Source organism: Vicia villosa, linkage group LG4 (genome assembly GCF_029867415.1).
Source record: "Vicia villosa cultivar HV-30 ecotype Madison, WI linkage group LG4, Vvil1.0, whole genome shotgun sequence".
Classification (NCBI taxonomy): Eukaryota; Viridiplantae; Streptophyta; class Magnoliopsida; order Fabales; family Fabaceae; genus Vicia; species Vicia villosa.
Genome location: NC_081183.1, coordinates 108,554,455 through 108,581,123, shown reverse-complemented (window position 1 = coordinate 108,581,123; position 26,669 = coordinate 108,554,455). Strand labels below are relative to the sequence as shown.

The 26,669-nt window shown below is 32.7% G+C and overlaps 1 protein-coding gene and 1 non-coding gene across 2 annotated transcripts; both read left to right on the top strand.

Moving 5' to 3' along the window:
* Positions 1-1,117: 1,117 nt before the first annotated feature.
* On the top strand, positions 1,118-4,943 carry LOC131597640 (histone-lysine N-methyltransferase ATXR2-like). The gene is made up of 11 exons (XM_058870325.1): positions 1,118-1,194; positions 1,313-1,421; positions 1,593-1,756; positions 2,483-2,634; positions 2,851-2,938; positions 3,015-3,063; positions 3,173-3,227; positions 4,197-4,266; positions 4,350-4,419; positions 4,559-4,635; positions 4,833-4,943. The coding sequence occupies exons 3-11, from the start codon at positions 1,712-1,714 to the stop codon at positions 4,941-4,943; spliced, it is 717 nt and encodes a 238-aa protein (XP_058726308.1). The 5' UTR covers positions 1,118-1,194; positions 1,313-1,421; positions 1,593-1,711.
* Positions 2,186-2,284, top strand: LOC131600885 (small nucleolar RNA R24). Its single transcript, XR_009283488.1, has one exon. It is a non-coding gene; the product is annotated as a small nucleolar RNA R24 (small nucleolar RNA).
* Positions 4,944-26,669: the final 21,726 nt, after the last annotated feature.

Here is a 26,669-nt window from a genome sequence, read left to right as displayed (position 1 = left end):
AACTCTCAGGAGCTATGATGGCTATTGAGTTTGCCTTTGAGAAGGGTTGGTTTTCTTTTTGGTTAGAATCGGATTCGGTAGCGGTGGTTAGAGCCTTCAAGCCACCCTACAAAGTCCCTTGGATGATTCGCAATAGATGGATTAACTGTGTCAATATTACTTCTAGAATGTCTTTCGTCGTTTCTCACATTTTCAGAGAAGGGAATACTTGTGTAGACTCCCTTGCTAACTTAGGCATTACTTCCATTGATTTTGTTCGTTTTGATTTTCCGCCATGGCCTAGTCCCCCAGCTCTCTTTTGTTGTATCATTCTTCCACTACTACATTTTTGGCCTACGGCCACGCTAAAATTTTCCACAGCTCAGAAACTGTGGCCTCAAATATGATTTGGCCATGGATTTAAAAGCGTAGAATTATGTTATAAAATATTGGGTCCGGAGTATGAAACTGTGGCATTTACTTCAATTGCCACAGTTATACAACGGATATTTTAAGCCACAAAGGAAAACTGCGACCTTATAATTTTGACTAAAAACTGCGACCCAGGTACAAAAAAATTAGTCCCCGCCATTTTTTCCCTCTTTTCTTTTCGTTTCCCTCTTCTTAATTAATTTCTTTTATAATATTTTTTAATTAAAAAAAATTAAAAATATAAATACAAGTTCTCATTTTAACCTAATTTTTCCTCCCCCTCCTCTCATGCCTCAATAATCGCCGTCTCCATCCCTCTCTTCCCTCTCTCTAAACCACCACTTCCTCTCTCCTCTTTCTGGTCACTTTGAAATTCAAATCAAAAAACAAACACCACTTCCTTGCTCCTCGTCGCATGACCTTTATTTTACACCGATTTGTATTCCATTTCTCCCAACCTCGCCGCCCGCCACCATCCCTCTGCCTTCGGCCACCACGGCGAAAAATGAAGAATGAAAGTGTTTTTTGTGTTGTCCTTCACATGAGCTCTCCATCGAACACAACAAATCATATTTTCTAGTTATTTGTCGGTGACCTCTATCTCCCCTCTTGACGGTAAGAACTTTCGGCCATCATACTCTATGTTATTCTTCGTCTTGTACTTTTCCTCTTTCCTTGTATTGATATTTTGGATTGCTTTGTTATTCAAAATTTTGGCACTGTTTTGGGCGAGCCACCACGCCGGATTTGCTCAGGCAGCCGTGAGCATCCTATTCTTCTAGAGTAAGTATCCTTTATTAAATTTTTCTAGTGTTGGTAACCTGTTGTTGAAAACCCTAACTCCTCCTTTTCTCAAGTACGAGTTTATGTTTTGTTTTGATAAAGCTCTGTTTCTGAGTAGAAGAGGAACAACTCTTTCTTGGTTAAGGAGTTCGGTAACAACACTCAGAGTGTTCAGTTTAGCAGAAAGCCAAACAATCTCTACAACCTCAACTCCTACAAGTACTCTGGTTAGTAGAAAATAGCTTCCTTTTAATGTTAAATGTGATGTTAATTGGATTCTGTGAAATTAGGATTAAGATTTTGATTTTGATAATGTGAATGTTTTGTTGTGTGATGTATCTGTGATTTTGTTGATTTCTGTGCATGGATCTTAGTTTGTGTTTATGATTTTCTGATAGGTTTAGCCAACAAGAAAACTGTTACTATTCAGCCAGCTGGCAAAGATCAGTCTGTGTTGTTGGCGACCACCAAGCCAAGGAAGCAGAACAAACCTTCCGCTTTGCTTCACAAATCTGTGATGAAGAAGGAATTCAGGAGGATGGCAAAGGCTGTCCAAAATCAGGTAATTTGTGATGAACTTTAGTCATTCATGTTAATTATATATTTTATGGAATTGTTTTGCAACTTTGCTATTTTATTTGTTTCACATTATTATTGTTATGTCTGCACGTATATTGCTTGTAACTTGATGCTAACTATAATTCCCCTGCTTCTCTGAAAACCTGTTGGGTTAAGACATATCATTTAAAAATGAATCTATTGATCTTAGTTGAGTTGCTTCAGTTAAGTTTACATTTTATTAGTGTCTTTGGAGCTTTGATTTTTCCATGTAGCCTTTTGATTTGATATTTATCTTCACAGTTAATCTATTGATGCTAGCCTCTCTTCTATTAATTTAATTGTTCTAACCAAATGATGCCTTGCAAGCTGTCATTTAAGAATTATAACTATTTTAACCCTGTGTCTGTGTGTATTGGTGAATAAGTATTTTTCAGCAGTGATGAGCCGTTTAACATGTAAGAAGAATCCCTAAGTGGGTTTCTTCAGTGAAATCTATTTGTTACGCATATTTATAGGGACCTCTGGCATATTTAACCCTAAAATAATTTATTAGAGGTATAAGATTAGTGAGTTGTTATTAACTAAGTAATTAATTAGTTTGTTAATTCGTTAGTTATACTAACTACTCCCTCCGTTTTTTATTATAAGTCGTTTTTAATCAGTATCATAATTTCCCCGTCTTTAATTACTTTATCTGACTGGAAACCTCGTTGTATTTTATCACCAGGCCATTTCATCTACCATATTAAGGTATCACAAGTTAAAAGCAAATTGTCGTAAGGAGAAGCTGAAATATGATGAATCATGTGTTTCAGACAACTATAATTTCTCTCTTCTTTTGGAAGCTTGGAGACCTATATCAATGGGATACAAAAAGAGGTTGTTACTAACTTTTTTGCACAACTCATCTAGGAATAATATATAAACTTCATTGTACAAAAGAATGAATATACTTTTACAATATAGACTGGCTTTCAAATTCAAATATTTTACATTTGAAAATATAATTCCCTAATTTTTACTTCTGTCATTGAGAATTTCATACGATTTTATTTAAACTAGTATCTCAGGCTAGTCACTTCAAAATGTCTGTAGGTGGTGGGATTGCATTGCATTACCAGATGATATCGATTCTTCTGATGAGACGTCATTCAGAATGCAAATAAAAGAGTTGGCATATGAGGTATGATTCTTTACATGTTTATTCGCAGATTTAATGGGTCACATCTAATTTTCTTCTTTTTGATTTGATGTTTCAGTCTCTCCAACTTCTTGAAACAGCAATATTTGACAAGGAATGTGAGCCGTGTATCCTTACATATTCTATATTAATGATGTATTTGTTGTGTGCATGCTCAGTGATTTTGTGTATTTACTTTTGATGGAAGTTTAGCTCCAAGCCCTTAACTCTTTTCAGTATTCTCCCTTGAAATCTATGGACATATCATTGGCATATTTGAACTAAATAATCTGTAAGAGCCAACTTTGTGGAATTTTGTTTCTTTTCTATTCTGTCTAGCTATCAGTGTTGTTTAGTAGTGGCACTATAGCGTAATAAAATTTGAAAAAATATCTATTAGTACAAAATTAGAACAAACCACTATTTTACGCTATCCACGGTTAGGGGTGGGAATAGGCCAGACCGACTAACAGGGGCCTACGGCCCAGCCTACATAGGCCTAGGTCAGGCCAGGCTTTTTAGATAAATAGAAAAGGCCTAGGCTTTTTTATAAGCCTATTTAGCTAAAAAGGCTAGGCCACAGGCCACATAAAAAGCCTTTTAAGCCTAAGAGGCCAGAGGCCGGCCTATTTAAATACATATGAATAATTTTATTATTATTATATTATATTTTTAACTTTGAATTAAAAATATAAAAATAAATTTTAGTTATCTTGAAGAAATTATGAAAATAAGATGAAAAGAATCTTATGAACAATGTCATAAGTTGTTTCGATAAGTTCTCTCAAACAAATAATATCACAAAATTTATGCTACTAGGTAAACTCAAATAAACTAATGCAAACAAACATTTAATCTCATTGATCTTTTAATTTGTTAGTCTATATAAAGACGAGTTGAATGACTTATTTACAAATGTTCAAATGAAATAGGCTTTTAAATAGGCTAATAGGCCAATCAGGCCTTCAAAAAGGCCAGGCCCAGGCCAAAAAAATAAGCCTATGATAGGTTACAGGCCAGGCTTAGGCTTTGAATATTATAGCAGGCCAGGCTCAGGCTTGGCAAAGCCTAGTTCGGCCCAGCCTATTCCCACCCCTATCCACGGTTGACAAATTTGCTAGCCATATATTTTGTTGGGTTTTGGTTCCCTAACGGAATGGTTAAATATTATGATATGTATGCCATTGAAGTTAACTGAAAATGTGAAGAATAATTTATTTGAATTATGAAATGTATATTAATCCCTTTATTATTTTGTTAATGATTTGGTTGTTGCATCTCCTGTGGAGGATTACTTTTTATACATTGATGAAATGACAAACACCGATAAGGTTAGAATTTGGTTCACCTTGCTTTAACATTTTATAACAAATGCATAAGTTTTTAAGCTTTTTCCTTTTATTACTTATGGCAGGAAGAAGCTGAAAAAATTACACAACCAATTCTAGATGCTCTAGGTGAAGACTATTCTACTTGTTGCGAAGGTACCGATTTCACTATTGTTTGTCTGTTAACATTCACTGTTTGTCTCTTCGTATAATATTCATTGTTATCTGTCTCTTCATTTTTATTATTAGTCTTGGGATATAGATTATATTCTAATTCATTTAACTTGTATTCTAGGAACTGCATTTATTCCCTTGCAAAGCTGTATGAACCATTCCTGTTGTCCTAATGCCAAAGCTTTCAAAAGAGATGAGGTATGTAGGACGAAACTAACTTAATTTAATCTTCTATGAACCATTCTACAACCTGTCTTGATTCGATCATGTTACTACTGTTTTGAGAAGCTTATACAACTTTTGTCGCTATAAAAGAAAAACAAACCAATTATGTTTGGTTTTTCTTCATAACTCTTTCTATGTTCAAGTAATTAATATTTGGAAGGACTTTTCAGATAACCATTTCATATGTTGATGAAGACCTTCCATTTGAAGAGAGACAAGCATCCCTTGCAGATTACGGTTTTAGATGTAAATGTCCAAAGTGCATTGAAGAAGAGCCATAAATAGTGTTACAACCCCATGCAAACATTTATACACAACATACTCCAATCATAAAATTATAGTAATCAAATTTTAAATTCTTTAAAATTGGCGCAAGTGATTGGTGTGTTGGATTAATATAAGCCACTAAATTTATTTACATTAAATTTATATTAAACCGTGGCAAGATTAATGGTTTAGAATGTACAAAATATAACCACGGTTATAAATCTGTGGTTATAACCAAACCGTGGCTATATTTTGAACCAAAACTGTATGTTAAACGTTAAATTGAAACCGTGGCTTTACCATATGGCCACAGTTCTGTAATCATGGCAAATATAAACCGCGGCGTTAATCAAACTACCTAAACCGTGGCCTATAAAAGTCACGGTTGTCAAAAAAACCGTGGACTATACTTTAGGCCATGGCCGCATATCCCACAGTTGGATTTTCGTGGCCAAACCGTGGCCTCAGCGTTACGCCACAGTTATTTTGCATATACCCTCGATTTCTTGGACGTGGCAGGAGACCTTTTTTTTTGTAGTGTTCTTTTATATATATATATATATATATATATATATATATATATATATATATATATATATATATATATATATATATATATATATATATATATATATATATATATATATATATATATATATATATATATATATATATTTCTAATCTTATTAAAAAAAATTATAGCTAAAAAAAGTAATAATTGGTTGTTATGGGAAAATTGATACTTCCTAAAAACTATACCATGTCTCAACTCTAAGCTGCATTTTAAATAGCTAGAAGAGAATGCAATTCTAAATAAGCCACATCGTTATTAGAGTAAGTGATTTCATACCATTAACATGAAATTATTTTGAATATTAAAGTTTGTATCTTTTAATCTTCCAAATTTCTTTCGCTGTAGGAGAACATGAATGATTTTTCATAATCATTAATCAACTCAACAGCTTATCAAAAAAAAATTAATCAACTCAACAGCTTCATAAAATGTATTAAAGAAATAATGTTACACCGACTTTTAGAAACTAAACCCAAGCATTAACTACAATTTTCAATTTAGAATTTCGGGTTTAAAAGGGAAAAGCATGTAATGTTTCAAAATTGCAGGTAATAAAGAAAATATCGGTATTATTATAGATGACAAAACCTATAAATTATCCATGACGCAACCATATTTTAAATCAGTAGGTAAGGGAAACAGAGGACTAGAAGCTTATGAGGGTGAAGCAGAGACAAGGATGACCAATGATGGAGAGAATTTGATGAGCCGTAAAAGATGAAACTAGAGGTAGATGAGTGAAGGTAGAGTGAAACTGAACACCTAGTCGTAGAGAGAAAATGATCTAGGGTTTTTCAGTTTCTTGCTATCTTAATATTGATAAAGATAATAAAATAATAAAATAAATTAAAAAATAAGGATCATAAAGTAAATTAATAGGTCGGAATAGGGAGGGTGTGTGTGGGGGGCAGGTATTAACACCCCCGCCCCGACCTCGTCCTCGTAATTAAAATCTGAATTTTCCCCCATAACCCCACCCACATCAAATTAAATCAGATTTTATCCGTTAGATTCGGGGCGGGGATGGTTGGGTCTGGATTTTTTCCATGCTTAAATACATGAATTTGTTACATAAATCCATCACACGCTCTTAGATATTAGCCTAGACATACTCATTGCACTTGGAATACACATAAGAGGTGGATTGAAGATGGGAAAACAAATTTAATGATATTCATCAGGGCAAGTTCTCGATTGGCTAAATACCCTTTTTCATTCCTTAGCTATACCTTGGGGTCCATTTTGGCTCCTTAACTTTTCAAAAGACCAAGTTGATCCCTTATTTCTTCAAATCGTGTCATATACATTATTTTCGTCTATTTCCCACTAACAACATCTATTTTGCATGCATGGAATCCTAATTGGTATCTAGTCATCTCCTTCTTCGTTTTCTCTGAACCCTAAAAAACCCAAAATTTCCAAATAGGTAAACCCAGAAGCTCACATTCATCAACCCACCAACACATGTTCATCGAAATCGCTGTATTCTCCAAATTCTTTCACCTCTTAAGACAACCATTATGAACTTCCTAAACAAGCTTATGATTTGCAAAGTAACACTTTGCTACCAAATCCCCTTTACATCTAGATTTACACTGATAATGCAAGATCATGATACATAACAATCACATGATCATTATCACCATCATGTATTTATTCTTACTTAATCATTTCTACTAAAAAAGAAAAACAAAATTATGATCTTACTATCTTATTTCCCAAGTTTCAATTTTTAAAATAGTAGCATGATAATTCAAAGCTTTGAGTTTAGAATCAACATCACATCTAGGTCAAGTTTTACCAAACAAACCAAAATAAATTAAACCTTGGAAGAAGAAACTATATTGAAAGAAATTCTAGGTCATTTATTTGGAAGAGAGCGGAGATTGTCTAGTTGTTAAGTGTAACACCCCGAAAATCTAGATTAATTATTTAATGAATTAATTTAGCGTGATTTTTTGAGTCCTTATGAAGTATTTGATATTTTGGTGATGATATGTGATGTTCATGTGTGTTATGAGGATTATTGATAATTAAAAGTATTTTAGAATAATTGGTTGGGATTATTTTAATTAATAAAATAGAATAATATTGGTGTTAGAGATGATAAGGGAAAGATAGTCAATTCAAGGGGCTAAGTGAGGGCAATAAGAGGAAAGCCATATTAGGGGTCCAAGGGTTAAATAAGGAAGGGTGTGTGTTAGAGTTCATTATGTGCAATAGTGATATTTTTGGAAAAACATTGTGAAGAGAAGCTAGGGCATAGAGAACAACTCAAAGAGGAAATTGTAGAACGCGATGAGGAATTAGAATCAAGCTCCAAAATCTAAGAAAAGGGGAGTTTATCTTGATTATTATAATCGGTTTAAGTGTTAGGTAATTGTAGGATTGCTTTGGGGTTTTGGTTTATGAGGATTAGATGATAATGTCAAAAATATTTGATGAACTAGAAGTGTTGAATTGTGGTAGAATAGTACCCATAATGTAGAATACATGGAGATATTATTGAATGATGAAGCCTGATGTTTAAAGGATGTTTTAGGACCTATAATATGTTGGAATCGCAATAAGAAAACCCTGTTTGCACAGATTCGTCGAGCGAATCCACCCGCTTGTCGGGTGAATGAGGAGGCGAGTGGAGACAGAGGCTATTGGCTCCAGTCGTCGGCGAATGAAAGGGTTCGTCAGGCGAATGTTGCCTGAACCGGAATTTTTTTAAATTTCATAACTTGAGTTTTAGGACTCCGATTGACGTTTCGGGGGTTATATTGTGATGATATGATAATACGTAGTGATTATATACTAAAAAGTGTGGTTTCTATCGTGAATTGAGTCAACGATGCTTTGTTGTTAATTAATGTATGATTTTATGATGATCTTAATGTTATAATGTGTGTATTATGAAGCTTGTGATGAGGTAAGATGGACATGATGAATGATGATGCGTTTTTACTAGCCGTGGTCGTATTTTGTGTGTTGTTGTGCATCATGCATTCATAGAATTTGTAGGACGATAGTCCAATGATGTTTTGCAGGAAGATGAATCCAATGAAGTGTTTTTGGATATTTGGTCCAGTGATGGCCTTAATCCCATAGTGTGTATTAAGTGCAAAACTTGTGACGTGCTCCGGTTCTAAGCGGGAATCAATTCTATTGGTGGGGATCTTTGGAGATGACGATGACTAAGTCATTAGTCATGTTTCGGTACCACATTCATGAGTCTTATTGAGCTGCATTTCATTATTTGTGGCATTGCCTAATATTTGAATTAAGTGATATGTTTGGGAAATTTTCTTGATTTGTGGTGCTTTGATGTGAGGAATTAGTGATTGCCGTTATGCTATAGATGTAGTAAATGATGCCATGATGTTGTTGCTGTTCCCATGCCATGAGTACTATATCTATTACTTATTCTTTTTATAATGATTGCAATTTACTCACCTTTTTTGCTTGAAAATGTTGCCTCGAAACATGGTAACTTGCAGGTGATCAAGATTAGTGCACGAAGCTTAAAAGGTAGCTTCAGAGTGCACTCGTTTAGTTTCTTTTGAGTCCAGTGGGTCTTGCTATGATACGTAACAGCGGGGATGAGATTGTTTGTTTTGGAACTATTATTTTTGTTGTTTTATTTGACGACCTTTGAATTACCGTTTGTGGTACTTAAACTATTTTTGAAGTATGATTTCTTGAATGATAAAGTGTGATGAAGTCTTATGAAGTATTTATTTTAATAAAGGTATTTTGAACTGTGAACTCCGTTACGATATGTGAAGGACTATATGTGTTGATGGTAAAGAACTATCTGATTTATTTGTTTTTGCAACCCGTGTTACGGAGCAGAATTGTTTATTTAAGATGTTATATGAAGATGTGACGCCCTTGTGGTTTTAATTAAATTTTAATTTTCGTAAAATACATGTGAAATATGTTTGGGTTAGAAGGGAGTCATATTAAAACTCTAGTATAAATTTTCTGATGAAGTGATTATCAGAATCATATATCATAAGTTGAACCATTATTGAAGATGATGTGTAAATTACTCAAAAGAGATTTTTAACAATTGAAATTCGTAGAGAGAGAGTGAGATAAAGGATCTAATCAGTTCATTTGAGAGGTCGTGAGGCGAGGAAAATAAAAATGTTTTCCTTTTATGCGTTTGAAGTCACGACGACCGAAAATAAGAGGTAGAAGGGGTGGCGGCGATTCGGTTTGAGCGGGAAGAGAGAGAGAGAGAGAGTGTTTCCAAATCTCTCTCTCAGATTTTCTAAAGGATTGATAAAAGAAGTGATAGGCTGTCCAACTCAACCTACTGGGTCTTTGTGTAAAAGAAGGGGAAGCCCAAATTATCTTCTTCCATTGCTTTGTTCACACACTTTTACATCATATAAAATTCAGTTTTATAATGAATAAGTTTTGTTGATATGCGTGACACAAATGAAGTGAAGAAGATAGTGCACTTTTTGGATTCTTGTATTTTCTAGGTTTTGAATTTTTCTAGGTTCTGAGAAGAAGATATAACAATAATTAAAACCTAGTAAATATTTTAGTGACATATTTTTTCGTCGCTAAATCAATCACAAAATTGGTCTAGGCCACGTGGCATTCCACGTCTGTGCCTCATAGCCTTAGCCATTTAATTTGACTAATAGAATAGACGAAAAAGATTAACATGGTCCAGTTTTCAGAATTGAGGGATCAAAATGGTGTTTTCAAATGTTATGGGATAAAACAGGACCCCGATTACAAGATAAGGGACGAAAAGGGTATTTAGGCTTCCCGATCAGTCACCATGACCTTGGGAAGAAACTACTCGGATGTGAACAACTTCTTCAGTTTCTCCCGTATCCAAGTGAAATTTGCCTTCCTTTCATGCTCCCAGTAAGCAAACTAAATAGAGAAAGTCAACTTGGATGACGTAACACCAACAATCTCAAGTAATGAAAACCACTACCTGTACATTTTGTACGTGCAATCAAAGATCATAACAAAATGAAACATATCCAACAACTTCACAACATCAGGATGTGTCCAAAATATATTAACAATAACATTCTATTCCTCCCTGTTTCTAGTCCAACACATGTACTTCTCGTCATCAATTAGGGTCAACAAATGTTACATTTTTCGTTAATAGACCTCTAATAGTATATTGGTATGTAGATTCACACTTATTCGATTATCAACATCCCTAACTTTCAATGCAGTCATTATGAATCTCGACGCCTTGTGATACTTTGTCATGTCATTCACAAAGTGTGTTTCTTCGAATTTAAGATGGTTTAATATGTCATGACCATCAAAATTCTTAGATAGATCATGGTTGTGAAGACCACATTAAAATCTCCATGTTCCACCACAACCACTTGACACAAATCTTAACTTAAATGGGGCATTTAAATCTTTTACTACAAGTGACTTCTGACATTTTTTTTTTTGTAATTTTCTCCTCTCTCACAACCAAGAATCAGAATGAACGGTAACAACAATAATATCATATTGTCTCCCAATAAATTGTGTCCATGGTAACACTTTGGTCAGAGAGGGAAATAACTGTCAATTTAAACATAAAATGAATTACCATAGATTCCATAACTATTAAAATTTTCAAAAATTTATATAAAACATGTGAATAAAACATATCAAGCCAGAAGTAAAGAATTGTGTAAAATATGTTGGAGAACCATCAATCTCAAACGTATTCATGGAGAGCAAGTAAACGACAAATATATAACTATCACTTTTTTTGGGGGTAGCGGCAAAAATTTGGTATTCCAAATTTTTTTAAATATTTGATACAACCAAGATACACAAGACTTTTAGAATATCTAGTAAAAACTCACACTGAATTTTTTTACTTTCACAAAAAAAAAACAATAAAAATTTAAATTTTTCCTTATTGATATGTAATAAATTGTATCTAATTTTTTACTTTATACTATCGAATTTTGTTTTTTTATTAATTTTTTGAGTTTTTTTTTAAATATGTAAAATTTAAGAGAAATAAATCAAGTGACAGAATTATTGATATACTCAAAATAAGTGGGTGTATCAACTTTAATTTGTGGGATGCAAGATAAATTTGTCCTTATTTTGGTAGCATGACTACTAACCTTTTCAGTAGAGCTGGTTAGGGTACCATTCTTGAACTGAACCATTATATAAGGTCATTTGAACCGAACTGAACCCTTTTTATTTTTTTAGAATCGAATTGAACCAAAAGTTTTTGTTTGGTAAAACGGTTCTGAATTTTGAACTGTACCAAACTATTAGAAGACAATTTTCTCAAACCGAACTATTTGTTAAAAAGAAAACCGTTCTATTTGTATTTTATTTTTATAAAATAAAAAACCTATTTAAAAATATTTTTAGTATTATTTCATAAAAAAATTTAATATACTGTTTTATATAATCCTTTTCACTAAAAAATATATTAAATTATTTTTTTGAAATTTTGTATTTTCAAAAAATTTTAATTATTATATTCGAAATTATCGAACTTTTTTATTTCCGAAAAAACTGATTTTTTTATAATAAATTTGTTTTTTTTTATTTTGGGAAAAACTTAACTTTATTTCGAAAAAATCATTTTTTTTTCCGCCATAAATTGAAATTCTTATTTTCAAAAAATCGATTTTCTTTTTCGAAATAATTGTTTTTTTCCCAGTAAAAATTGTCTTTTTTATTTTCGAAAAAATTGACTTCTTTATTTTTGAAAAAAATCGACTTTTTTTATTTTCTCGGAAAAATCAATTTTTTTAATTTTTAAAAAAGAGACTTTTCTAATTTTTTGGAAAAGTTTGACTTTTTTATTTTTGGAGAAATCAACTTCTTTATTTTTCGTAAAATACCAACTTTTTTATTTTTTGAAAAAATTGATTTTATTTTCTTCGGAAAAATTGATTTTTCGTTATTTTAAAAAAAATCAATTTTTCTATTTTTTTGGAAAATATCATCATTTTTATTTTTGGAGAAATGGACTTCTTTATTTTTGGTAAGAAATCGACTTTTTTATTTTCGAAAAAAATTGAGTTTTTACTTTCTTCGGAAATATCAATTTTTATTTTATTAATAAAATTGACTTTTCTAAATTTTCGGAAAAAAATTGACTTTTTTTTTATTTTTTTGGAAAAATAAATTTTTTGTTATTTTAAAAAAAATTGACGTTTTTATTTTTGAAAAATCAACTTTTTTAATTTTCGAAAAAAGTTACTTTTTTATTTTTATAAATAATCAACTTTTTTTTAATTTTAAAAGAATTTTTTTTCAAAAAAGAAATTCAATTTAGAAATCTATCATATAAGAAAATTCATTGTTTTGGAAAAGAGATTAATGCCCTTATTGCTTTTAAGCTTGACAAGTGGATGCCTTCTCCATCTAGATTTCAATTGTTTTGTTTTCTACTCATTACTTATTGTTTTGCTTATAAACTTTTGATCAACACATAAAGTGACTTTTTGATTTTGGTCTTTGTAACCACATCCCTTTTTCCAACTTCACACTTTTCCTTTCAAATCACTACTTTCGTGGTTACAACTTCTATTTCTTTTTTTGATTTTGGAGAATAAAGTTAAATTTCCTCTTTTTGTTGTAGGTGTATATAAAACGTAGATCTCCTCTTTTCTTTTGATTTTGGAGAATAAGGTTAGATTTCTATTATCTTACTTATTGGCTCTAAAATTATATTATATTCATATTAATTAATTAATCTATGTATTAATCATATAATATTTTTTTCTGATAATGAAAGATATTATGAGCTGAATTAGTCATTAATATAAAATATTATTTTTCTTACAATATTAAAGATTAAAATATTATTTTTTATTCATAATATTTTTTATTAAGTTTTTTTAATTACAATATTTTAGGATAAGAAAGTATTTTATTATGTTTTTTAATGGTAAAATTTGATAATATGATGGATAAGGAAGTATAGGGCGGCGTGTTAGAAAATAGTGGGTTTATGTGTGAGAGAAGTTTGTTAAATAAACTTTTTATCACAATGTAAGACAAAACATGTATAATACATTATTTTTAATGTAGTAAAAAAAAACAAAATAATATTTATATACGGGAAAAAATATATTATTGTTTAAAATATTTTTATATACGACAACAACTTTATTGTTGATTAAAATATTTTTATAAATAATGTCAACACAAAAATAATATTTATAAACAGGGAAAAACATATTGTTTATTAAAATATTTTCATATACAAAAATATATTATTGTTATAAGCGGTAACAACTTTACTATTGAATCAAATATTGAATAACTTTTCACACTTAAAAACATTCATCTTTGCATATTAACGGAAACTTGAAGTTACTGATCACAATATTGCATATTAACGGGAACCTAAAGTTACTGATTATTTGTATTGAATATTAAGGGAAACATGAAGTTACTGATCACAAAATTGAATATTAACGGGAACCTGAAATTACTGGTTAAAATATTAAATATTAACGGGAACATGAAGTTACTGATCAAAATAGTGAATATTAACAGAAACATGAAGTTACTGATCACAATATTGCATATTAACGGGAACTTGAAATTACTGATCACAATATTGCATATTAACGGGAACCTAAAGTTACTGATTATTTGTATCGAATATTAACGGGAACTTGAAGTTACTGATCACAATATTGAATTGTAACGGGAACTCGAAGTAATTGATTAAAATATTGAACATTAACGGGAACATGAAGTTATTGATCAAATAGTGAATATTAACGAGAACATGAAGTTACTGATCACAATATTGCATATTAATGGGAACATGAAGTTACTGATTATTTGTATTGAATATTAACGGGAACATGAAGTTACTGATCACAATATTGAATATTAATGGAAACCTGAAGTTATTGATTAAAATATTAAATATTAAAGGGAACATGAAGTTACTGATCAAAATAGTGAATATTAATGGTAACATGAAGTTACTGATCACAATATTGAATATTAACGGGAACTTGAAGTTATTGATTAAATATTGAATATTAACGGGAACATGAAGTTACTGATCACACAATATTGAATATTAATGGGAACTTGAAGTTACTGATTCAAATATTGAATATTAACGGGAACATGGAATTACTGATCACAATATTGATTATTAACAGGAACCTGAACTTACTGATCACAATATTGAATATTAACGGGAACATGAAGATATTTATCAAAATATTGAATGTGAACGGTAACATGAAATTACTGATCAAAATGTTAATTACTTTTCATATACATTTTTTCTATTAAAAAATATACATTTGAAACAACTGCGCGTCCCGTACCAGAGCCCGTGCGAACGCACGGGTTTGTTACTAGTTAAAGTAACAAACGATTCAGTTCAGAGTCAATTTGAAATTGGTTAATTGCTTAACGGTTCTGTTTTTTAACCATTAATATAGTATAAATTTGATTCACTAACTATTAGTAATATTTTGGTTATTTTAACTTTTAATTCGGTATAATTCGACAGTTTGATTCGATTTATGATTATTTTTTGAACAACCATACTTTTCACCATAAGCTACTTTTCATCAAAAAATAAGAATTTTTCTTTGGCCACCTCCCTATGGGGGTCACCCCCAGCGAAAATCCCAAAATACCCCTGCTTCGGAAATGAACTTCCGAAGCGCTTTTTTATTTTAAAAAATTTCCTTAATTCGGAAGTGCATCTCCGAAAACACCCCATGGGGGGTGTCTTCGGAGATGAACTTCCGAAAACACCTCATGGGGGGTGTCTTCGGAAATGAACTTCCGAATTATGCAGAAACTGTGTTTTTTTTTTATGTTTTTCATAACAGTCTCGCATTTTAATTAAACGCAAACGCCAAATAAAATAAGCAATAGATAAACTGAAAATACTAATATGATAAATAAACAAAAAAAAATACTAATCCGATGAAAATAATATATACAAACCGAAAAAAATAAAAATAGTGTGCTAAAGATACAATCCGATAACAAAAAATATATAAACCCGACCACTACTGGGTGTGCCTAAACCTCTCCCCCTGAGACCTCCTCTGCCGCCTGTATGTCGCCGCACGGTCCGCATCAGTGACGATCATCTCCATCACGGCGACTGCCTCTGGACCGCCCCGCTCCACGATACCTCGACCCAACGCGTCCCGCCCAAGCATCGATATCCGCTGGCAGATCGGCATGAGATCAATGGCGTGATCATCCTCGGCCTGCTGGTTCTCCAGGATCTCCTCGTGTGCTGGCCTAGGAGCGCCGGGAATGTCGGGTCTCAGAAGAGGATGTGACACCCGGTAGAACCATGTGACGTATCCCTCCTCACTGTGCCAGTCCTGTGTGACCCGAGTGAGACGGTACTCCTGTGGTACCACATGCTGCTGCCACTCCGCCCATATGGCAGTGAGCTGCACTCGGGTCACTGTGTCGGGAGCAGCCTCAAAGGGTGACCTGGGTATCCGCTGCACGAATCTGAACTGACGCATGCACCGCTCAGGGAGATACCGGACCATGATGCCGGTCCCGCATGCCAACCAGCCTGAATATAGAGCAATGCCGTCAAAGGGTACAATCTGAGCGTAGTCGACGAACGGCCTCCAGGTGACGTCGTCGTGCATCGTGCGGTCCAAGTACAGACGGTATGGTCCCACCGCATCGTTCCCCCTCTGGAGAGCGTATCTGGCGGCCCTGGGCATGGCGTCCATGTACGCGGGATCGAGGTGAAAGCCGTGGATGCGGGAGAAGTAGGAGATGATCCAGCTCTGAAACAGAAACAAGATAATGTATTAAAATTAAATACGAAACATATATAAATAAATAAATACGATAATGTATTAAAATAAAACGTACCGTAAGCAGTGTGCAGGATCCGACCAACTGCCTCGTCCTCCAGTTGGAGGCCTCATTCAGCTTCTGGTAGAGATATGCCAGAGTAGCTGACCCCCAGTTCCACTGGTGAACGGTATCCAGGTCCATGAAATAGCGAAGGTAGGCCACGTCGACATACCTTGCACTCTTGTCCACAAAGCATGCAGCGCCTACCACATGCATGTACCAGCACCGGAGAGCGCAGCCGCGGTGGTACTGTGTGAATAGCTCGTCACCCTCCTGCTCGGCATCGGCCGCCGCGTCCAGGTGGTGCTCAAAATAAGCGCTCAGTGTGGTGAACCGGATGTGAGGCCCAGATGTCGTGACGCACTCATAGTGAGCAACCTCGTGCTCCATGCCCAAATAGAGCGTCATCCACTCAATGGCCTAGACCCTCTGGATCCTGGAGTGGTCCAACAGCGGCCCCCTAATAGGCAGGTGGAGAAGACACTGGACGTCATGCAAGGTGATCGTCAACTCCCCCACCGGCAAGTGGAAAGAAGACGTCTCCTTGTGCCAGCGCTCCACAAATGCCCCCTGCATGCCGGTGCTGATGGTGGTGTACCCGGTCATGCAGAGCCCGCTAAGCCCTGAACCTCGCACATGGTCGTTAAACCACTGAGCTGCTGGTTTAAACAGACCGAAAATCTTCCTGGAGTGGTTCACCATTTTCAGGGGCTCTCTCTCCTGTTACAAAAAAAAACAAATAAGCGAGAAATAAATGGTAAAATTATAAAAAATGGTGACAAATAAACGGCTAAGTTAAAAAAATACCTCTCCCTCCCAGATCTGCCGAGCGACGTGATCCTGGTAATGAATCAGCAGGGAAGTGTCAAAAGGCCCTCCCGGATAGCTATCCACCTCCTGCTCCTCCTGCTCCTCCTCCTCCCCGACTGGAGGGTCAACATCCGGTATGACCTCCTCCTCCTCCTCATCCTCATCCTCCTCCTCTCGCTGGCGGGAAGAAGATACCCGAGCCAGCCTACTCCTAGAGCCTGAAGCAGATGAACTCTCCACCAAGTCCTGTGGAACGTGCACACGGCGTCCCCGGCCCCGCCCGCGTGTCGACGCCAGCTGCGCCGCCGCCCGCTCGCGTCTAGCCGACGCAGTCTGGGACTCCCTGCCCTGTCTGATGCGTGTTGGCTGGTTGCCTGACATGTTCCTGTAAACAATCGAAATCGATTAATATGCGAGACAAATGAAAAAACAAAAAAAAATGCACTTCTGATACAGTTCGGAAGTTCATTTCCGAAACTGGGATGGAGGTGTTTTCGGAAATGAACTTCCGAAACACCCCTGCGCAGAGCTTTTCTGCAACCTACAATGGCAGACCCCAAAATCAAACTTTAAACCTATGTCTACACATTCTAAACATCCTAAATACCAGTACCAACCTAACCTAATACATATTTTCCTATTTGTAAACACCCTAATATCAATTTTAAGCATAGATCTAAAACTCATAATGCTTACCGATTGAAGAGGTTGGAGTGCTTTTTAATGTAGTATAGGAAGCTTGTTGGAGCCTTTGATGTTGCCTTGGAAGTCTTTTAACAAAATTTCGCCTTTGGTGTTGTTTGATGTTGGATTAGGGTAAATGAATGGGGGAGGGGGAGTGTTCTGCTTAATCTGCAGAACGCGCATTGTTTCGGAAGTTCATTTCCGAAATGCTGTTTTCGGAAATGAACTTCCGAAATAAGACAATTTTTTTAAAAAAAAAGGCGCTTTCGGAGATGAACTTCCGAAAACACCTTTTTCATGCATTTCGGAAGTTTATTTCCGAAGTCAGGGGTAGTTTGGGTTTTTCACCAGAGATTAACTAGAAGGTTGGGAGGTTGGCAAAGAAATTTTCAAAAATAATAATTCTCACAAACATCAACAAACTTTTGAGGAAAATAAAATAAAAAAGAAGTCGAAAATAAAATGATCTCAACATATATTATAAAAAAGTCCAGAAAAATATTACTCTCTAATATGAACTCTATACCGACATCTTACATTCATATAATTCAAGATTCTTCACGCAACCTATTAAAGTTATAAATTGATTTATACTTAGATAATATGCATAATATATGATATTGGATTTAAAACCATTTAAATAAATGATTAATGTATATTTTCTACTTTAATTACATACTCTAGATTTAAAGTCGTCTCTAAAAATCCAATATTATATATAACTCTTTAAATTAATTATTAAACAACGAATTAATTTATTCCTATTAATGAAATGTCTATTCAATTCTTAACTTAGACAAGAAGCACCAATCAATGGATTGTGGGTTCATATCTGACATTTTCTTTCCCATAAAAGAAAAAAGAACAAACAAGCATCGATAATTGAATAGGCTAATAAGAACAAACAAGCATGAGACATTCTGGTAAGAAGATGACAAAATATACTTCATATTGCCACTTTCTCAACATTTACAAACCAGACAACATGAGTCATCAATCAATTTATTTGTGATACAAGGGTAACACATAAAACATCGTGGTACATAGTGGACAAACATACTCATAATGTTTGCATTATCATCTATGAGTGGAGCGTGGAGCGTGGAGCGTGGAGAGTAAATAAGTTAGTGTATATTAAATTTAAAATATTTAATAAAATCAAAGAAAAATTATCTCCTCCAATATGAGGTTTATTAAAATGACACGGATACTATCTATAATTTTAAAATATGCATTAATATTTTTTAAACTATATAAAAGTGATACTGACACTTTTTTCAATTTTTAGTAATAGTAAAAAAATCATAGCTATAAATGTTATTTATTTACGATTTGTCGGTATATATAAATTTAGGAAAAACTAATATGTATTTTTTTAAGTTAAAAAGAGTGTTGGTGTCATTTTAACCGCTTACACAATATGTTAGGATAATTTTTCCTAAAATTAACCGTTGAAAAAATATATTAACAAAATGATTAGTGTAGGGCTATAAAAAAATGCATATGCTCTTAGTCAAATAGTACTTCAAATTCCATGCAGGTACAAGATTGCTAATAGCACTAGAAGCCATAAAAACAATCTAAGATGACATGGATACGATGGTGTTCTTACATTGTAATTGTAAAGCTGGTTGTTTTGTTTTTTCTGTGTCGATATCACATGTTTGGATAACTATTTTGTTATTATGGCTAGCAAGTATGATCCCCATAAAGATCTCTAGTATCTTACAAACAGTCCCACACAACCCACGAGCTTATTTTTCTCTTGTTTTCATTTTCCATGTTAGTGCATAGGGTTGTCTTTCTTCCATTGTTTCATTGTCTTTTTTGAATAGTCCATGCACTCTCCCATTGGAATGCCGACACAAATTCAAATACGTAAATTTTTTTTTTAATAAACAATTTTAAGGATCACACTAGGGGTGCAACCCTTACAACAAAAGCTCTATAAAGAGTTGAAACAGTTTAAAGGTAATTTATACCAATTATAAAAAGGGGTCCTAGAAATAGGATCACTACCACCTAACCATCTACAAGAAAAGAACAAAATGTTGAAGATTACCATTTCGAAGCTAAAATAAGCATTCTCAAAGATAATAGCATTTCTCATCAACCAAATAAACCAAATTAAAGCTAACCAAATTAAATTTAATTTAGTTCTAATATTGTGTTTCTTCACATTTTCTTGAATGCAACCGAAGCTTTCGAACTCTTCCAAGTTAAACTCCAAGTCATTTTCCAACCAATTGTAGATTTTCCCCCAAACCGCTTTCGAAACATTACATTGAAAGAAGAGGTGTTCCGCTTTCTCTCAAATACGTAAATGATAAAAATTACAGCAACAAAAATTGTATTTGACCTTTAATGATGCATCTAATGATAACTTTTAGTTATGGATGAAATAAATTTGTCACAAATATGTTGGGGGATTTGGATATTTTTCTGCATGCTGAAGTGTAATTTGATACGGTCACTAAAATGCATATCCATATTAGTGAATATGGTGATCGTTGTTTTTGCAGTTTACACTGTAGCATCTTCAAGGTTAATCTCATGGTTGAGACTCAGATATGGCTCCCAGATAAACTATAAAAGAAAAATATATTATTAAATTAGTATATTGTTAATATTAAAACTAAATTAACGAGATCATGAGAAGTTTAGTTGTAATACATCGTCTAGTTTAAGGTGATCCAAAAGATTTTGATATACCGTTATAGCATGTTTAAGATATTTGTTGTAATTCATCCCTCGAACAGACCGCCTAAATTGAAATAGTGAAAAATGATTATTTACTAGTATTATTTATAGTATAAAGTAAGTGAATGGAAATAATGTTATAAACTTACTTTGTCGCGTAGGAGAATGTGAAGCTATTCTCGTTGACGGGGGCTAGTGACGACATTCTCGACCAATCCCATGCTTTGAGCAAAAAAGCCCAAGAATAAAACAAACAAGTACCCTTATATGCGTTTTTACACAAAATACTACATAGATGGGATAAAACGGCTGAACCCTAATTATATGTTCTTATTTTAGTTATGTCACTCTAACAAAGGTAAATACATAATATTTACTGTATTACCGGTAGTTTCAAGAAATAAAACGTTACTAAATAGTATCATAATATAACATCTAATTTTAATTATTCTTTTATTCTCAGTGAATCTTCGGTTAATATCATATATGTATAATATAAGGTGATTTAGATTAATACCTTGCCCCATCGCCATTTTTTTAAATAAATCGGCACCCAAAAGTTACTCGCATATTGCATTGTATTGGTTAGCTTGACCATTAACAGTCTTAACTTCGATATGTAGACCCAACAACAAGTACACGTCCTCTAGTGTGATGGTACATTCACCGGTAGAAAGATGAAATGTGTGTGCCTCAAGTCTCCGTCTTTTTAGAAATGCGGGAATAAATTTGTAATCACACAGTAAGAGACTATGTTGAGTAAATTACTAAAACCGGCAAGTTGTAAATACGATTCTATCAACTTATTGAGTGGTACATATTCATGCACACTACAACAAAATCTCTTTAGATCCTAACAAAAAATTATCAACGAAAAGAAAATCAAATATAAGTATGTCTACTACATTAGACATATTCCACGAAAGTTTAGGCAGGATATCAGAGACAAGATGCTTTGGAAAAAAGTTGTGAACCCATGGTATGGTTTAACAAAACCATCGTTCCAACACTACTGCAAAAAGATCAGATTAAAAATACGGATACGTTAAGGTGGATCGATTATATTCCAGTGGAGAAGTGGACCATGATATTTGACAATGGTCAAGGATAGGGCCACATGACAACAAATGTTGTGAAATCAATGAACTCCGTCTTCAAAGACATATGAAACCTACCGATAACCGTGTTGGTGAGAATAACCTATTTTAGGTTAGGGTCACTGTTCGAGACCAAAGGTTTAAAATGGAGTTTAGTGTTATAATCGATGTAGTTGTTAAGTGAAAGTTGTATGAAATTTATTTAGGAGGAAATTACCAAAGCTAACACACATGTGGTTAAAATGTTTAACCATCAGAGAGGATGATTCAATGTACAAGAGACAATGAACCATAATGAGGGAAGGTCAAGGGAATACTATCGGGTCGAACTAGATAAAGGTTGGTGGTATTGTGGAAAGTTTCAATCCTTCGGTATGCCTTACACCCATGTCATAGCGACATGTTCATATGTCGCCAAAACCCTTCCAACCAACTATATGTCGTTTACAAATTCATAAGCCTATTCAATATGTACACCAATAGCTTCTCGATGAAATGAAAAGATGTGTGGAAAATGGTAGAGAATTGAAGACCAATTTATATAAAAAAAAAAACAATGCATTATGGCGCCAGGGGTACAGGCACCCCCTCTTAGGCCCCCAAAGCATGCACGACTTCCAATGTCTTTATGATAGTGCATGCATTATAGAGTTTGACGCCAGTGTGCAAATTTGAGTGTATGCACCAGTAACATTGGCACAACCTTTTTGATAATTTTTTTATATTAGAAACATAAATAATTTGGTGAATAATGTGGAAGAGTCGCATATATGTGTAGATAATAAAAATGAAAAATGTATATAAAAGGGATGATTGATTTATATGGTAAGTGTTAAATACACTAAATTGAAAACCAACTAAGGAAAATAATTATGGTAATTAACAACAACAAAAACTTATGATTATTGATTTGATTTAATATTGATACATTGCACATACATTGTATACTAGAGCCACTGCATGTGTAATGTTTTTCTTAATTTTGATCATGAATCACTAGTAATAAAAAGTGTTGAGGATTTAGTCTCAGTCATTGATGGTGGCAACACATTTTCCATCATATGGATGGTGGACCTACATGTCCAAATCCAACCAGATGTAAATTAATGTTTTGTCGATTATATTTAGAACAAACAAAAAGTAATTTTATAAATTTATTTATTTTTCTATATTTGTTTGAAAAGATAGGACATATTCGTTTTCATTAGGTACAGGACCAAACTAACACTATTTCAACATGTGGGAAGGTAAACATAGTTGTGTTGTACCTATCAATTTTATTTCAATGTGAGTAATTACATGGAACAACACTTCAATGTTTTCATTGGAATTTTAGTCTTTATATATCATCAATGTGATATGAGCAAATACATACTTGTATTGTAACACTTCAATTTTCATTGGCTCTATCCGTTTCCACTTGAAGCATTAATAGATTAATACAAACATTCAATAAAATAAACATAGGTTCGATTTTAGATGGTTGATGTTTTTTTTTTTTAAACATACATAGAACAGTCCTCTTTCTTTAAATTAACAATGAAAAAAAAAAACCAAATTTATTTAGAGTCTCACGTTATTTAAGTTTTTAGACTGTTGAACATATAAATGCTTTTAAACAACCTCATCATTTTAGCTCTCTTTTGGAATGAGATATAAATTTATTTAACAAAAAGAATTAAAAATTAAAAAAAAAATGTTTATAGGTATTTTTGTGCAATTAAATTTTAGAATATCAATGTGTTTTTTCAATAAGAAACGGTTTGGTATAACTTTAAAAAAATGTGATCTTTAATTTTTAATTTTTTTATAATTATTTTATGAAAAGGTATTTAAAGTAGTAAAAATTATTCTGAATTTATTTTTTATAAAACTATATGCTACTATAAAAATTATTTTGAAAAGAAGTTTAAGAAACTACATTTAAGATCCTCATTTTTATTGAATAAACATTTGAAATCACTATTAATCGCATTTATTAGTCATGCATGAATCACATGTTTTGTCAAAGATGACACACTTCAACTTGAAGCATTAATAAGACCAATACAAACATATGCATGGTGGATATATATGGTTTTCTTTTTTTTGTTTGATAGCTCCTCGTACCTGCGAGATCTATAGGTCAAAGATTGTTCCTTGAATTCTATTTCTTATTCAAATTTAATTTCTCTTTACCAATCAAAGTCTTTGTTTAGAACATGAGATCATACATTTTTCTTTGGTTTGTTTAATTCAATTAGCCAGAGCCCCCAATAAAATAAGAGTTTGGTAAATTATATTTGAACAGTTTTAAATATGTTATGGGACTCTAGTTGAAATGAAATAGTATATAAAAATAGCATTGGATTTGATTTTATCCCAAATCTAGATTATATTAAATTTTAATCATGGTTTTTAATATTGGTTTTTAATATAATTTTGTGTAATAATAAAGAAAATCAATCTTGGTTCTGGCTATAGTGGGGGACAAACCGAAGAAAATAGAACCTAGCTAGCTAGAACCCTTGTAAGAAATAAATACAGGAAAAATATGCTATAAGGAAGATAACTAGAAAATCTAGAAGAAATAAAATAATCTTATAAGTCATGGGCATTGTAATTTTAATATTTGGATAAAGCACTTGCCACTTGATTGTTACTCCATTTCTCAAGATTTTCATGCAATCTGAGGGTAAGTGAAGATTCTGAAAATTCTTCATATGACCTCCACTTGAAGTTAGATTAGATCACAATTTTTAGAACCAATGCATCTAATGTGTATGTGTTTTTGCTACTGCTATAAACTTTTACTTTTTAGAATCAACTATACTTGTGTAATGCTATCCATACACCAAATTTTCACACAATACTTACAACCTAACACTATTCACCGTATCAATACGGTGAATAGTGTTTCTTAAAATAAAAAACATATTTTTAAATAGTAATGTGAGCAATAAAATATTATTATAATAATAAATAATTTTTTATTTTTTTTAAATTTATTTAAATTAAGAGATACTGATATAAAATTGTGTCATTAACCAATTTTACAATTTCATTAACCAATCGTTTACATTTTATTAACCAATTTTATTTTACTACTAAAAGTTATTTTTAATATTTGTGCTTTTATTAACTAATTTCATAACTTCATTAACCAATATTTTAAACTCCATTAACCAACTTTATTTAACTGCTAATAATTATTTTTAATATCCGGACGTTTATTAACCAACTTCATTACTTTATTAAGTAATTTCTTACTTATTATTAACCAACTTTGTTTTACTACTAAATTATTTTAACATTTTAGCGTTTATTAACCAACTTGATGACTTTATTAACCAATTTTTTATACATCATTAACCAACTTTGTCACTGTTTACTGTTGACGTGCATGTCACTGTTCATAAAAAAATTATTTTAAAAAACACTATTCACCGTATAAATACGGTGAATAGTATTGGGTGTATGTATTGGTGTAAAAAGTGGGTGTAAGAATAGCATTACTCATAGAATTTCTAATATTAGAATTATGGAGTACAAGTGTTACTCAGGACACACACTACAAAGTACACCAATAAATAACTATGGAAGATCTCAAAATTTACATTGCTTAGAGATAATATTTAAAAATGATTTATATATATATATATATATATATATATATATATATATATATATATATAGTAATTTTGCTTATTTTACAAGTCGATTTATAAAACTGAGTTATGTCAAACTCTAATATAATATCAGAACATTTTAATCGAATCATAGACTGCCCAACATTTATATCCATGCACCAAGTTAAAAAGAGTATTGGGCGTGAAGAGGTGTATATAGAGTGACACACATCACCTTACAAGTCAGTTTTGTATAGATGATCAATTAGGCCAAACTCTAGTAAGAAAAAACAGAACTAATAATCACTTTGTTGAAAATAATATATTGTAGCGCTTATTTTCACTTTTAAGCGCTATGTGTTTTACCTTGATATTGTAGTCTGTAAAGGCTTTTATACCGTTTTCAAAGCTTCTAGAAAAATCAACTAATATAATGATGAATGAAAGCGATGGAGAGATGAAAGTTTGTAAGTATGAAATGCGCCTAAGAGGGGGGTGAATTAGGTTCTTAAAATTTTTCTGGTTTTAGAGATATGTATGTTCTTATTTTTGTGGTTTGGTTAAGTGAGGATAAAGCAATAAATGCGGAAAGATAAACGACACAACAATATATACTGGTTCCCCTCACAATTTGAGAGTACTCCAGTCCCCTTTCAACACGAAAGAGATTTCACTATAGTTAGAATGATTGTACAAGCCTATCCACACCAAATGTGATGCTTTACTATCTAACCTATAGAAAGATCAAAGGATCTTAAAACCTTTAAGATCTTCAACACTAAGTGCAAGAAGAACAATCCTCTTCAATGCACACACTTAATTCCAACAATCCTGGAAAATAAGTAAACAACAATATGTTTGAATTTTTACAAGAGTTTTTGAAGATGAATAATATATCAATCACTTGATTGATCTTTTCTTTCAAGTAAAACAATTCACAATGATATATTAGTGCTTAATGTATATGAATGTATGGGAATATTTTTCTGAAATGATATGTAGCAATGCAGAAAATTTTCTCAATGAAATTTGAAGGATATGGAACACTTTGTTTGAAAATATTTGTGAGATAAAGGTTGTGAAATTTTTATGAAAGAGGTGAAAAATAAAATCTAAAATGTATGGTATTTATAGATGACTCTACACCCTTTGAAATGATTGCATTTTGATGGAACAATGCAATGGTTAATGGTTTGAAAGATAATTTTGTTTGGACTCAAAGCATGCTGAAAAAGTCCCACTGGTTCAGTGGTAACTGGTTACTTGAAATGAGGTAACCGGTTACCATGTAACGTTACCTACTGGAATTTGAAATTTTTGCCCTGGTAACTGGTTACTTCACCTAAAAATAGCCAAAAACAAGAAAACAGAGGTGCTGTAGAGTTGAGGTAACCGGTTACTTGGTTTCTGGTAACCGGTTACTCTGAAGCT